At 41.3% G+C, this 16267-nt stretch overlaps 1 protein-coding gene across 2 annotated transcripts; it reads right to left on the minus strand.

Annotated features, from left to right (window-relative positions):
* Positions 1–1890: 1890 nt before the first annotated feature.
* rabep2 (rabaptin, RAB GTPase binding effector protein 2) lies at positions 1891–14389 on the minus strand. 2 transcript variants are annotated; one of them, XM_079564027.1, is made up of 11 exons: positions 14262–14389; positions 11897–12052; positions 9261–9334; positions 8658–9002; positions 6120–6215; positions 5796–5894; positions 5602–5715; positions 4339–4516; positions 4102–4256; positions 3343–3459; positions 1891–2252 (listed from the first exon to the last, which is right to left on the minus strand). In XM_079564027.1, the coding sequence occupies exons 1-11, from the start codon at positions 14299–14301 to the stop codon at positions 2148–2150; spliced, it is 1479 nt and encodes a 492-aa protein (XP_079420153.1). In that variant the 5' UTR covers positions 14302–14389; the 3' UTR covers positions 1891–2147. The 2 variants fall into 2 exon arrangements, with proteins under 2 accessions (XP_079420153.1, XP_079420154.1); XM_079564028.1 differs by having other exon boundaries at positions 1893–2252; positions 4438–4516.
* Positions 14390–16267: the final 1878 nt, after the last annotated feature.

The following is a 16267-nucleotide window of genomic DNA, read 5'->3' on the forward strand; positions in this document are numbered from 1 at the left end:
GCCTTAGCTCCGGGAGAAAACCACTCGGCTACGACTCACTGTAGATGAAATGTGAGCAATAAACTACACAATCAACAAGCCAGGCTCCGTGTGTGATCATCATAAAGACTGCTTCAAGCAGTTGCCTGTTTTAGTGACGTTTTCAATGCATAATATGCTGCTTGTATTCAGTGAATTTTCCCGTTAGCTTATCGCGGCTAGCTTGTTAGCTCCGGGAGAAAACCACTCGGCTACGACTCACTGTAGATGAAATGTGAGCAATAAACTACGAAATCAACAAGCCCGGCTCAGTGTGTGATCAGCATAAAGGCTGCTTCAAGCAGTTGCCTGTTTTAGTGACGTTTTCAATGCATAATATGCTTGTATTCAGTGAATTTTCCCGTTAGCTTATCGCGGCTAGCTTGTTAGCTCCGGGAGAAAACCACTCGGCTATGTAAATGAAATGTGAGCAATAAACTTCCAAATCAACAAGCCTGGCTCCGTGTGTGATCATTGTTAAACGGTTCTTTATGTGTGTGGTGGTTTTATTGACTTTATTTGTGCATATTTCTCGTTTCCACGTGATGACTCGAGGTTTAGCTTAGCATTAGCTTTCTCCGGAGGCTCTGTGCATCATCAAGGCCCAGCGCAGAACCAGACACTGAAATAAGTGTTCTTGTCACCGGTTTTAATCCTGGGTGTTTCGGTAAAAGAAACACTGATGTGTGTCTTTGTAAAAGTCTGCTGTGGCTCCGGTTCACAACACATGAAGCTAAACCTCCATGATGACTCTGTTTACATCTTAGGGCTAGACACTGCGGGGAGGGGGTTCTGCTGAGGAGCAGTGGTTGGTTACTCGGCTGGTGACGAAAGGTCGGAGGCGTATCCTGGAGGTCGAGGGCGTTTCCTGAAGGAATCAGGCGTTTTATCCCTAAAATGGCCGCCATCAGAGTTTCTACAGATTACTCGAAAATACGTGAATGTGCCAAGGCAACACTTCAGGCATGGTTTTAATGAGGGAATGACTTAATAACATGATGTAAAGCTTGAAAAAGTCGATTTTGCATAATAGGCCCCCTTTAATGAATGTAAAGACTTTGAGATTTTATTTTAGATACAAATTAGCATATAAAAGTTCTGAGCTAAATGCTAAATGCTAATCCTCTCTGTTCCAAAGTTATAGGTTGGCAGAAAATCCTTCAATAATGCAGCGTTTAATAAAGTATTTTTGGATAGAAGATGAAGATGAGTTTTTCTTTTTTCTCTCGTGATTTCTATGGATATTTACAAAGGTGACGTCTATACCCATGACCCTAATGTATAGTATTGTTGGCCAGTGACCGTTATGTGGAATCTTTACCTCATCCTTTGCCCATTTACAATAGAGTTCGGGAATGTGACATCATATCGCTAAGCATTATGGGATTAGCAGCAATTGTAAACTAATGGAGATTTTAGAAGTTAAAATACTGGAGTTATTGTTCACATTAAAACACTTGGACACCACAGTGAGTTAGATGTATTTACCAGCAGTAACTCAGCAGCTAACGGAGCTGTTCCACGGCTATTTTCTCCACTTTATAAACTGTTTTTAGCTAATGTTAGTCGATGGAAATGTATGCTAACAGCTGCAAAGATGGCCGATCTCCATGGTAACTGTAGACTTTCCCGAACTCTATAACAAAATTCCAACATTCAATGATATTTGAACCTCACTACTGCGATGGGAAATTCCTGGACGACAAAGAACCTGCACAAACATCACAAAGTATAACAGACCAGGGAAAACTACAACTTTTTTGTGAATCGTGTCGTCAAACTTGTCAAATGCACTTCAAGTCGCCACACCGGATAAATAAGCTGCTGATGGAGTGGAGTGGAGTGTGCCCAGTAAAACCATAAGCTAGTAGCACCTTCTATAAGTCACCACCGAAGTATTTTCTCACATTATGCTAATTCTTGCGTTATCAAAACATGAGTGACATACAGTATGTGTTTGGAAAGGTCCATATTCCATATTCACATAGATACAGTCAGGATGCAATTGTGCAAATGATTCAAATACCACTTTTTGAAAGGGGAATAAGACTATAATAACCAGGTTAAAAAGGTTATAGCCTGGAATGCTTCATCTTGGTCTCGACTTTAAAAACAAAACAAAAAAACAACTATGATACTTCGGCGGGCGGCGCCACATTCTCTCTGACGGCGTCTTCCACGATTTCCCGAACCTGCTCCAGACTCTCTGCTTGTCGGATCAACTCCAACTTCACCTGAATAAAATTACATTATTACAGCAACAAATGCTTTATCTATTAGGGCAGGGCGATATGGCCGAAAATCTATATCACAATATAAAAAACAAGTATCACGATAACGATAATGTGCTTGATGATATAATTGAGAATGGATACATTTCTTCAAAATCCCAGCCTTACATTGAGAAGATTAATTCAGTCAGATTTTATTCCTTTTTTTTTTTGCAGCAAACTAATTTCCTTGCAAATATGATCGACTCAAGCAGTTTGCATCCTTCATTTTACTTGTTAAGCACCTGTCCCCGTGTTCTACGGTCAGTGTTTATGCTGCTCTGATGGAGCTGAGCGTAACATAATTGAGCATAAAATATATCGTGTCCGAAACTATGTAAAAAATTACAAAGATATGAAAAAAAATTATATCGCGATAACGATATGCGATACGATATGGCCCAACCCTATTATTTTGTCTGACCTGCAGTAGTGTGCATCATCTAGAAATATTTGGTCATAATCAATATTTTTGCTAAAATTAGACTAAAACTAAACTAAAAGTAGTTTATTATGACAAAAACTAAATGAAATGAAAAGAGGACTAAATAAAGCGCCTCAGATCAGATTTAAATTCAAATGCACGTACATCTGTTGTAAATAATAATTATAGTTTTATTTCAGTAAAGGAACAATTTAATGATGAAAAGTTGGGATGAAAAGCTAATGACATAGATTGGAGGAGAAGTTCACTCATTTCTCATTGATAACATGGCGGGCACGGCAGCAGTTTAAAATGATTTACCTCCATCTATGTCACTTCCTGTCACTGTCCAATAAAGAAGTGAAATGAAAAGAGGACTAATATAAAGCGCCTCAGATCAGATTTAAATTCAAAGGCCAAGGAACAGGGCTGTGCTCTGTTCATGTTAGAGAAGCTCCATGAAAGTAATAGGATTGAATATTTTTAAACACACATAAACACATCATATCAAGGATCAAAAGTTGACTTTTGTGGACTAAATTCACATTAATTCTTTGTCGACTAAATCTTGATAATAACCATCAAAAGACTAAATCTAATTTCAAATACGTTGTGAAAATGAAGACTGACCTGCAGGGACTGGGAGAGCTGCACAAAGTCCCTCTGCACAGTCTGGCTGGAGTCCACGAGTGAACGTAAGCTGATCACTCTGCTGCGCAGCTCCAGGCACTGCTGCTGCAGACACTCCTATAAAACGCACAAATACAGGAGGTTCATCCTTCTCACAGAATTATTAGCTTTAGTTAGAAGCCTTTTAGGAAAACCAGGAACGCACTTAGGTCATAGATTCACTTTAAATTCTAGACAGTAATAACAAATAGATGGTTCTCTTAGTCCAATTTGCTAATAGACGAGAAAATGTCTGCTTTAATTGTACTTTCGGTCAACACTTGTTTAGCGTTGATTAAACAGAATACGACATTTTTAATCTACAGATGCTGAAACAGATTATTACTTCCTTTAAGTATATTTTGCAGTTGTCATGTTTTTCTAATCATTACTAATGTTGATTGAAAAATCCATATGGAAAGGAATCATTTACACCAGTGAAGTGGAGATTTTAAGAAGAAAGCAAAAATAGTTTCCATTTATCATTGTCTAAAACACGTGTGGCACATAAAGAGGAAGTGCAACATCCATAAAGACAGAACTGTTGGTGTTTAAAGGCCTTATGCACAGCATGGCTGCACAGCAACAGAAATGTGGAACAGGGGAAGCCAGATGAGGATGGGAAGTGAAACCTGTCCAGATTACCGATTGAAAACCATTGCAACAAATTAAAAATGGTCAGTAAAATAAAGGCATCTGAAAACAGAAAAACCTGCTTACTTTGTCCGCAGTGAGACTCTTGTTGGCGGCGTGTACGTGGGAGAGTGCCACCCGCAGGGCGTCCAGCTCTTTACGCCGTGTGAGCAGGTCGGCCTCCAGCTGCTCCTTCAGAGCGTGGATCCTCTCGGTCTCTGTCTTCAGACTGGAAAACTGTACTGCACGTCCAAACAGACAAGAACATGATCGTTACAATTTACACTAAAGTCAAGGAGGATCACACAGGGCATGCACACTTACCCTCTAAAACTTCTGCTTGTGCAAAAATGACAGAAAAGGGGAATAAAAGAAGAAATTTAATGTAATGAATATTTTTTAAAAGTGTCTTATTGTACCAACCATTCTCTTCTGTTCGCGCGTCAAGCTGCTCCCTCAAATTCACGATCTCAATCCGAAGGCGCTCCTCACAGTGTGTGCCCTGCAAAAATTAAAGAAGGCATTTAACCAGCCGCACTTTAGTGTTGCTGTGGGACAGAAACTAATCAGTGTATCCACAATTTCATCATACACAGCCATGAGAGCTGAAAATGAGCCATAACGTCTGTCCAGACAATGTCACTAAACTAATCTTTGATATCACTTAGGACTACATCATTTCAGATCATGTTTATAGACGTCTAAACTACAGGGATAGCAGGTTATAAAGATGGAATATTTTTAAATGTATTTATCTGCGTGTGTGTCCAGTAATGTACTTGTATTGTTCATCCTGTAATGTAACTGACACAGGAGATGGGAGCATGTATTTTCAGGCTCACTGCTTTAAAGTGCACATGACAGGTTTTAATCCTTGTGTAACTTTGATTACATCTGTTGTAAGTAATAATTATAGTTTTATTTCAGTAAAGGAACAATTTAATGATGAAAAGTTGGGATGAAAAGTAATGTTTATTTACATTTTTAAGCTAATGACATAGATTGGAGGAGAAGTTCACTCATTTCTCATTGATAACATGGTTGGCACGGCAGCAGTTTTATGTCACTTCCTGTCACTGTCCAATAAAGAAGTGAAACAATAAACATGACAAAAATGGCCAAGCTGACGAAAACTGGATAATTCTTTTGTTTTCTATTTTTTTAGGCAATGTCTTAAATATAATTGTGTAAACTATGCTTTAGGAAAAATGTGTCTAATGTGTCATGTGCACTTTAAGGCGTTTTTCTCCACCAGATGGCGCTCAAACAATGCGGCCTACAAACACTGTGTGATACAGCACGATACAATCATGGAAGTTTGTCACACACTTCATCATAGTTACCGAGTTCTACAAATATAATTCATTTTATTTGTGTCCACTTCTTTACTCATGCACATTGAACTCAACTGCATCTCCCAGTTGGAGGCCACTGAAAGAAAAGATTTCAATCCCTCGGTCAATAATCAATAGATTTACAAAAAAGAAAAAAAAAAAAGAAACATTTGTGTAACTTCATGTCCAACCCGGGCTTCATAATTTTTTATGAATGCAAATCTCTTCTTTCCCCCAGCTGTGGCCTGTGCACCTGTAATGTTGGTGGGTTGAGAGACGTGGCCTCCTCCGCCGCCTCCTCTCCCTCCTCCCCCTTCAGTCGGGACAGCTCACTGTGCATCTTCCTTTGGGACAGGGACAGCTCAGCCTGGAGATGCAGAGATTAGATTACTTCACAAAAGGAGAAATACAATAGCTAATATTTAAAAATCAATATGTGCAACTCACCAGTCGAGCCTGCACTGCATTTTGAGACTGGCTAAAAGATTTATGCAAGTCTTTTAAAAGGGTTTCTGAGGTTTTGACTTGGGACTGCAGCTTCGAAACCTGAGAAATAACAAAAGCAGGAAATTAGGCGTCGCTTTTTCCCGTAACATTGTAATGGCATTCTGACATATTGAATAGACACAAAATGGGGCAAATAAACTACTTGGAAAAACCTTTAGAATTGGTTAGTTTTATGGTCACCAAAAGCACAGTTCCTGTTCTTAGAAGTAAAACAGAGGAACCGGGGTATTTTATGCAAAATCCACAAACGCTATGAAGCGGCACCTGCTTGTGTGTCTGGTTGGTCTGTGTGTCCAGTTCCTTTTCCAGGTCTTCCTTTTCAGACTCCAGGCGGCTCACCTCTGCTCGCAAATCTGACAACTGCGGGGGAAAAACACATATTGATTTTTCCATTAAGAGTGGCACAAAATTAAGAGACAAGCTCTGTTCAATATAATATACAGAACATGCTATACTTCATATAGATTAGGAGAATGGAATTACGCAATGCAAAAGTGTAAAGTGACAGTCTGATCAGGTCTGGCTTCAGCAACACTACCTGCCCAAAGAATGAGATCAGCCGACGACCTGAACCTCTGAATGACCAGGGTGAAGAAGCTTGTGAAGAAATAGGTTGCATTCATGTTTGAGAATTATCTCGTCTATATTTCAGAGGGAATGGATAGGCCGTATGTGCTTATCCATTCCCTCTGAAATATAAGGTTTAGACATGAGGCATCTTTTTTAACAACCCCAATCCTTGCGTTTTAAACTCACTTTTTTATTTAGTGATAGTGATACTTTGGATGACGTCATGCACATGAATGGCCGACGTCAATATGTCGATATGAAAGTCGATTATGATTTGATTCAACATATTTAATGGGCAGAACAAGAAGTAAAAATTCAAATTTTTGGCCCTGGGTCAGTTTTGTCTGCTTTAGAAACAGCAGCAGCTAACACAGCTTTACTCTGTGCCTTCCAGACAGATCAAGAGCTGGAGGTCGGTGTTTACAGCAGGAGGAGTTTCTCACAGGCAGTGAGGTCAGAGACGGCTGTGTTTCATGCTTCTCAGTGAAAAGTTCAATGCACAAGGGAAACCTCTGAAAATACTATCGAATACTATAATCAACAATCTTTTATCAACTTATATTGAACATATTAGCACATTAAATTGAAGGGCGTTCGATTCGATTTGAGGGGAATCCATCCATCCATCCATCCATTTTCTTCCGCTTTATCCGGGGCCGGGTCGCGGGGGCAGCAGTCTCAGCAGAGATGCCCAAGCTTCCCGATCCACACACACCTCCTCCAGCTGTTCTGGGGGGACCCCGAGGCGACACCAGGCCAGCTCGGAGACATAGTCCCACCACCGTGTCCTGGGCCTTCCACGAGGCCTTGTCCCACTAGGACATGCCTGGAACACCTCCCGCGGGAGGCGACCAGGAGGCATCCGGAACAGATGCCCGAGCCACCTCAGCTGGCTCCTTTCGACGTGAAGGAGCAGCGACTCTACTCCGAGCTCCTCCCGGGTAACTGAGCTCCTCACCCGATCTCGGAGGGAGCGCCCAGCCACCCTGCGAAGGAAACTCATTTCGGCCGCTTGTATTCGCGATCTTGTCCTTTTGGTCATGACCAAAATCTCATGACCATAGGTGAGGGTGGGAACGTAGATCGATCGGTAAATCGAGAGCTTTGCCCTCCGACTCAGCTCCCTCTTCACCACGACAGACCGATACAGCGACCGCATCACTGCTGACGCCGCACTGATCCGTCTGTCGATCTCACGCTCCATCCGTCCCTCACTCGTGAACAACCTTTTTCCGGTGGAGAACCATGGCCTCGGATTTGGAGGTGCTGATCCTCATCCCGGCCGCTACACACTCGGCTGCAAACCGCCCCAGAGCAGCTGAAGGTCCTGGTTCGTTGGAGCCATCAGAACAACATCATCCGCAAACAGCAGAGATGAGACTCTGAGGCTCCCAAACCGGACACCCTCCGGCCCCTGGCTGCGCCTAGAAATTCTGTCCATAAAAGTAATGAACAGAACCGGTGACAAAGGGCAGCCCTGGCGGAGACCAACACGCACCGGGAACAGGTCTGACTTACTGCCGGCAATGCGAACCAAGCTTCTGCTGCTCATACAGGGAACGGACAGCCCTTAACAGAGGGGAATGCCCTCTAATCAAATCGAACGCCCTTCAGTTCTGTTGTCGGTAATAATAAAAATTGTTGCATCCTTAGACATCATGCATATTAATGACCAAAATCATGCATATTAATGAGGCAGCAGTGGCCTATGGCTGTCAGTCAATAGAGGCCAATAAGGACCAAGAATACAGTCAGAAAGAACAGCAGACGGCAGCACTAAAATGTTAAGCCTTTGGACCAAACACTGTCACACAAATGTCAAATTTGTGGTTGATTTATTTCTGTGGTTTCTTGTTATTTAAATGTAAATGAAGTGATGCCACTGACCGATCTATAGACCCATTTTCAGTGTGTAAGTCGAGGATAATTTATTAAGAAAAAGTGGTAAAATCCACATGAAAAACAATCATGAGTCATATGTAGTATGATAAGAAAATGTTAAAAATCACATACGTTTCTTACGTTATGTTTGTGCAATATACTGATTATCACAGTATCAGCATATCGTGAGCTTATGGTTATGTGAGCCATGTATCGTGCATCAAATCGTGAGGTACCGAGAGGTTCCCGTCTCTCCTTTACACATCTTGTGCCTTAAAACCTCATGAACCACCAAGAATGATTGAATTAAATATCTTAGATGCTGTTGATAAAGAATACATCTTATTTGACCTGAGCATGTAGCGTGTCCCAGTCGGCGTGTGGTACCAGGCGGTGTCCAGCAGGGGGCAGGTAGATGGCCTCCGGGACCAAAGTGCCGGTGGACACCAGGGAGTCGGTGTCGTCCTGAGCGTGGGATTTCCTTTGCAGCGACGGAGTGTCCAGCGAAAACGAGGATAGAGAGGCCGAATCACAGTGTCCCAGCGAAAAGAAGCCGTCTGTGGAGAGCGGGGCCCCGTCCTCCAGCTCCAGGGCCGGGCCTGGCCTCTCTGAGGGGCCCTGAGGGTCACCGTCTGACAGGAGGCTGTTGGTGTACGGCGTTGGTTCGGGCGCTCGTCGGCCCTTCTTTCCAGCGCTCTGAAAGGCAGTGTTTTGGGGGGTTTAGCGTCACTAACAACACGTCTGTGACAGCTCTCAGGTGTCCAAGAGTCTTCTATCACTGAAGAGGTTTTCAAAATGTTAAACCCAGAAACATGAGCAGGTTTCGAAGTGGGCGGGACTGTTAAACTCCTTATCCTTGTGTTGTAAACAACTTTCCCTTTACTCACTTCTCTAAACCCATTCAAACCTTACATTATCTTCTTTTCTATGAACAAAATAAAGTTGGAGACTGACCTGGTTTTGTCGCCGTGACTCGGAGTGCTGTGACTGCAGAAACGCAATCCTGGCTTCATACTGGGCTGCAGTTTCTGAAAACAACCATGACAACATACAGAGGTTTAGAATATGTCACAGGAGTAACATAGAGCACAACATCTAAAAGAACAATGTCCATGTCTTTGGAGAGAAAGTCATATTGAATTTTGCCAATAAAAAAGAATTTTGACTAATTAGGATAAAATAAATGTAGTAATTAATAGTGGGTGCATTCACACAGTGTAAGGAGGCAGAGCTATAGTAATACTGTAAACATGAAGTAGGAACATGTTCATATTCCAGTGAAACTATGGACAACAGATGTTGCAAAATGGTTTTCCTATTTCCGGTCTTATCTTTTTGTGTTTTGTTTTTAATGCTTTGCATTGCAATTCACAACATGCATGACATTTAGCCTTTTGGGTATGTGGTATTGTGGCTTGTGAATTACATTAATCGTAGAGACTAGAGAGTAGTTGGGACTAACTCTAAAGCTTCAAAATGACAGTAATGCATCTTAAAATATCCCACAATAAACATGAAAAACAATTAAAACAAACTACTTGGAGCAAGTAATAAACTATTATATTAGAAAAATTTGACAAAAATGCTAATAAATGTACAGACGATAAATATTGAGCCCAAAATGTGCCAAATGTAAAGTGGTGACAGATGCTAGAACAATCCTGGCAAAAGGGTTAAACAAAACTGACTATAACAAAGATAATTCACGAAAATATGTGTTTCCGCAGATGGATAAGATGGGAGAGAGAGAGAGCAGTGCTTTACATTTGTCTTGAATTAATTTTTTATCAGTTATTAGTAGCACGAAACTAAATGGGTATTGACATTTGACAGTAATGACTTAAATGATATACATAAATCCCTCTTGATATACAGTAAAAGCCTGCCTGCTCAGGTGGCTTATTACCAACTCACTTAGTGGATTGTTTTATATCCGTGAGAGAGTCTGGGTTTCTGTGATGTATTAAAAGCCGAGGGATGATGTGTTGCAGGGTAATAGAATTAATATAATCGTTCAATGTGAAATCACTCGGCTAGTACAGTACGAAACCTTCCACGAAACTTACTACACCCGTATTAATTTTGACAACATATTTAGACTAGACTGTTTTCACAGTCTAGTTTTAGTCGACTAAAATGCATGTACATTTAGTTCAATCACAATTGATCAAGTTCTGGAGCTCACATTAACGTTAAGTTTGGATGATTTTAGGCTCTTCTTTTCATTTTTATACAGCCATATTTTAGTCAATGAAAATATCTGGACATTTTAGTCACACAGTTTTAGTCTCATAAACTACTTTTCATTTCAGCTTTGTCTAATAGTAAGCAAAAAAATCACTTTGACTGAAATGATGACATAATGTTTTAGTCGACGAAATAAACACTGCAGTGCACTGGCCACAGACTTTCCAAAACGGTTTTCACGTCTAATCTTTGCACCAACTGCTCGCACCTACATCCTTGCCTTCTGGCACTGCTCACCCAAACAAACGGGATGTCCCTCCCTATCCCATCCCACATCCACTTGACCCCCTCTCTCCCTTAAAAATGAATGACATTTTACTTATTCATTTTGTGAAGTGAATAACATCAAGAAACAATATTAACAACTTAAAGGTGCACTATGCAACTTTTTTATGCTATGTTTTGTTTAGCACCTTTACTTTCCACCCAGGTGGCCTCTATGATGCTTCTGGATCAATTTTAGTCAGGGTTTTTTTAGTGTTTCTGGTCGGTTTTCTGAATAGAATATACATATGCAACCATGGAGACGGTTCAATCAGCAGTGAAAACCTTCCAGAAACCTAAAAAAGACTAGATCCTGGAGCGTCCTACAGGCCACTGCGAAGTAAAGGCGCTACGCTAACCATCCGAGCAGCCACTGGGTCACTGAAAGGTCAAATACACACTAATATTTTACATAAAAAGTTGCATAGTCCACCTTTAAATATGATTAAAGCACAATCTTAGTATAAGCTTATTACATTATATTGGGGGTCCTCAACTGTTTGCATTGATATTTTGGGTGGTGCTAGTGGAGTCTAGTTTGTAGTCTAAACCCATTTTAGTTTGGGAAGAGTAAAGTCCCATTCTAGTCTGCCGATCAAATGGTTCTGGATGTGCCCAGGTCCCGGTACAAACAGTGGGGCGATCGTTCTTTCAGGGTTGTAGCGCCAAAACTGTGGAACAGCCTGCCCCTCAGTCTGCGTGTTCTCACAGAACTGTCCCTCTTTAAGTCTAGATTGAAGACACATCTCTTCAAACTAGCTTTTAAGACTTAGATCGCACTTATTTGATTGATTGATTTTTTAATATTGTTTTATCTTTCTGTGAAGCACTTTGGTCTTCCTTGTGTTGTTGTAAGGTGCTATACAAATACATTTTGATTGATTGATTGATTGATTTGTTTAGTCACGGTACAGAGTGAGAACCAGCAGGAGGATAAGTGTGGATTCAATCATAATTTAAACCCACTAAAATAAATTTTACCATGATGGAACGTGAAGAGCTAAACATTTTCTGAGGTGGCACGCGGCGCTAAAAGTGAAAGAATTAGGGGGAAGCGTGAAACTGTGCACAAGTCTGACCTCTGAGCGCCTCCTGCAGAGACTGGATTTCTTGGTCACATTGTTTTTGCAGCTCTGCGAGTTCCTCCTGTTTGCTGAGCTCACAGATGGTGGCCACGCCCTGCCAGTGCTCCACCTGCGCCCTGCTCTCGGCCAGCTGGGCACGCAGGTCCGACCCTGGGAAACGGAGAGAGTGTGTTAGGCCTATATGGAGGTGCAGTATGACTGGTGAGACGGTCTCTAGGATCACGTTTGTTTTCGCTGCAGAAGTCAAAGACCGAAGCCATGTTTAGAGGGCCTCCTGGGTTTGTTCCTGTTTCAAAGCGTGGTGTCCTGCACTGGTCAGCTCCACCTCCCTCCGCTCCACAACAGTCTTTCACCATCTCCTCGTTTGTCCCTTCTTTGTTTCCTGTAGCTCCTCTTGTGACGCCTTCACCGTGCTGCAGGTGTGGGGGCTCAGAGGAAGAAACGTGCAGGTCTCAACTGGGTTTAGCTGATGAGCTAGTATTTTGTTTACCTTTAAAAAGCTGCTTTCTTCATGACCATTTTGGACTCTCAAAATAAACAAATCCACCAAACCTCCACAAAAACACAGCAGAGACGAACAAGAGTATCCAGAAAAACAATGTTGAACAGAAACCACAAATGCAGTTTGCAGAAAAAGGTTAAAAATTAATCTGTATAAGGAGAGAGGGAGGTTGCTTCCCGTTTTCACGTTTTCAAACATGTGCGATAGTTTAAACATTCAAAGAAAGATTCACATTATGCAAAAATACTACAAACATAAGGGAGAGAAATTAAAGGAACTACACCCAATTTTTGTGTTAATGGAATGAAATTGGTTTTGTCCTCCTTTAGTGCATCCGAAAAAACACCGTGCATCTAATTACAAAGCATTTGCATCAATCAACCTGACAGCTGGTTTTCTTGCATTTCTATGAAAGTGACCCGGAAAAGTGACCTTGCAAATGGTGAAATGTGAACCACAAAGTCGACTCTGTGAAGAATTAGGAATGAGTTTGGGACCACAGCTAACATGTGAATTTAGAGGTCTCCTCTTCCACTGTTTCTTATAAATCAGATATGGAGCCTTTAAGAGGGAAAAAAAACATTCCCATGTTCAACAACAATATTCACTTTTTAATATCATTTCCATCATGACAATATAATCAATGTTTTGGGTTGGGTTCATTAAAGGGGGGGTATTATGCAAAATCGACTTTTTCAAGCTTTACATCATGTTATTATGACATTCCTTCATTAAAAACATGCCTGAAGTGTTGCCTTGGCACATTCACGTATTTTTGAGTAATCTGTAAAAACTCTGATGGCGGCCATTTTAGGGATAGGTTTGCCTGAGTCCTCCACAGACAGCGTGTGGAGGGGGCGTGTCGGAAAGGGTCAGAGGTTCTTAAAGAGACAGAGGCCTATTTCAAGACATTCACTACAGCCATATTGAGAGAGACATTTTATACAAGGCAGTTATTCTAATTTAGTGCATTTACAGACCAACAGAAGGTTTGGTCATCATTGTAGTGTGATATAGACTGGTGCTATGGGACTGAAAAAAGCAGAATACCCCCTTTTTAAGTTATTGCTGCTTGACATTGCACTGGAGAAAGGGGCCAAATGTTCAGGTCAACATAATAAGCAACATTTGTTCTTTTTTTTTTCAGGTTAAAGTCTTATTTGAATGTTAATCTTTCCTCTAGTCTATAGCTTATGCAAATGTGTTGACTTATTATTAAGATAGTGCCAACACACAATACAAGTTGCATTTCTTGCTTCTACAGTAAGCAGCAGAAGCAGTAGTAGTAGTAGCAGTAGTTGCATTATCATTAGCGTAATGTTTTTTAAGAAGAAATAACTCATAAACATGACCCATCTGTGTTCACACATATGAATTAAACATGTTCAAATCAAATATTGTTTTACTATCAAAAACATTTCTCATGATGTGTCTTTTATGTTTACAACTTTCTCAATAGGATTATCCAAAGCAGAATGAGTCCCACACACTTAGGGTTGCCAGGTCCTAGAGGTAAAAGGGATTTTCTCTCACTTCCACAACCTCAGTGCATGTCCCCCACACAAGTCCTGAAGAGCTCCAGCAGATAAAGCTCAGTGGCAGAAGTTTGGACGTTCTTGGCTCATACTAGAAATGGAAACCTCTCACTGCCAAAGGAGTAATCTCATCAACTAATAAGACATCATTTCTGCAAACACATGACTGTGAGGGGGAACTCGAGCGCTTTCATTTTGACATTCGGCCGTGTCCACAGAGCAAAGCCAGCCTGCTGCAAACCACAAAGACGACTGAACGAACATGTGAAAAGCAAAAGCCTGAGCCGATCCCGTTAGATCGGCAGATTAGTGTAAACAGCACCTGTTGCTGCTGAACCTGGATCCTCAGCCTGGGAGCTCATCGTGGAGGAGGCGCAGGACTTCAGCTACATCGAGGCTCCGCGGAGTCAGGAGAAATTTAATCCGAATCCGAATAAACGAGCGCAGGCATTATTTGGGGGGAGAAACAGCAAGGGTTTGGCGAGGAAAAAAAGATCCGCGGAGTGTCAACTTCAGGAAACAACTTTCCCCGGTTTCTCCCTGCCTGCGGAAATGACGCGGACGTCCTTCCTGTCCGCACTCTGCCTCTCCATAATCCAGCAGGAGCATGGAGAGTTTAACTTTACTGATAACCAACGACCTAAACTAGTCAGTGTTTTAGATTGTGCTTGTCCTGACTTCGTTCAGTCTTTAAAAGTATTTTGTGATGTTTTTAATTAAAGGTGCATTATGCAACTTTTTATGCGAGGAAAACAAAGTTGATATTTGTGCATGTTAGACCTTAGTGACCCAGCGGCGGTATATGAGTGGGCAGCAGGGCGCCTTAGCTTTCGATCATGAAATCTAAATCAATTGTTTTGTAGGTTTTCTGGTGAGAGGGTCCTTCGGCGGTGAAAATCAACAACGCTGCACAAGAAGTGACTTCCTGTTTCGATCCAGCACACCAAAATAAATGCACCGTCATATTCATTAGTTCAGCAGTTCATTAAATCACTTGTCTTTCTACCTAACTATTAACAGACAAAACACCTAAAATGTGTGTATTTAATTATATTCTTGTAATGTTGCAAGTTCCTGCTGAACTGATCAATGAGACGAGCTGTGTGCTTTTATTTTGGCGTGCTGGATAGAAACAGGAAGTCACTTCTTGGGCGGCGTTGTTATGCAATTAATCCTGGAGCATCATACTGTAGAGACCATTGTGACTGAAAGTAAAGGCTCCATGCTGACCACTCATACAGCAGTGTGAGTGGTCAGCACGGTTACTACAAGGTCAAATATACACAAATATCAACTATTTTTCACATAAAAAGTTGCATAAAGCACCTTAAAAGGACCAAGGAAGTAAACATGCTCAAATCAAACATTGTTTTATTTATGCATTTACATTTTATGATTTAAAAGCCCTCCTCCTGGAATCGCCACCTTAACGTGGGGAAGGGGTTTGAGCGCCTGAATCATCCTGAGAGCTCTGTTGTCGGGGGCTTCGTGCCCCTGGTAAGGTCTCCCATGGCAAACAGGTCCTCGGTGATGGGTCAGACAAAGAGCGGTTCAGAAGAGAGACCAACAGGCCCGGTTAGAACCATGAGGCCGTCTTTGGATGGATGGATTTAAAAGCCGTTTTTGTTTTGTAAAAGTGTTTTGTGCTTATTTGTTTTTTTGTTTTCAAGACAATTACCCAATCAGAAAGCAGAATGAGCTCCACACTTATGGTTGCCAGATCCAATGGCTGAAACCAGTTGGGAAAAGAACATGAAAGGACTCTCTCCCACTTCCAAAATCCAAGTACTTGTCCCCAGTCAAGTCGTAATGAGTGTTGGTGCAGGCCCGGTAGTTAAATCTCAACAAATGAATTCTGAAAGTTCTTAGCTTTCAAATGAGGAATGGGTTGAGTTCCATTTTTGCAGTGCCTTTTTAAACCATTAAGAGCGCATCCCACAAACATTACTTTTAATATTTAATTCTCAATGAAGTCAGTGCTGCAAACCAGATTCAGATTGAATTTATTCAGACATTTAAACATTTTCCATATAAAGGGAGGAAAAATGATCAAGTCTGAAATTGAACAGGCAGAAACTAAAGCCAGGGTGTCCAAACTATGGCCAACGTCAATTTGGAACACTTACCATTATCTAAATATGTACATCTAAAGGAGGGAACTTAAATTTGAAACATTAAGGGGCTTGTAGAAACTACTGTGATTATGCTAACATTTTTAGAGTGGCTCCTCCCCAGCATAACCTCAATCCAAAGATGATAAATATTAAAAAATATTATTGCAGAACTGGAGTCCCTAAAATTACAAACAACTCATCTGCCGCTAAGCAA

Source organism: Gobius niger, assembly GCF_951799975.1.
Source record: "Gobius niger genome assembly, chromosome: 10".
Taxonomy (NCBI): domain Eukaryota; kingdom Metazoa; phylum Chordata; class Actinopteri; order Gobiiformes; family Gobiidae; genus Gobius; species Gobius niger.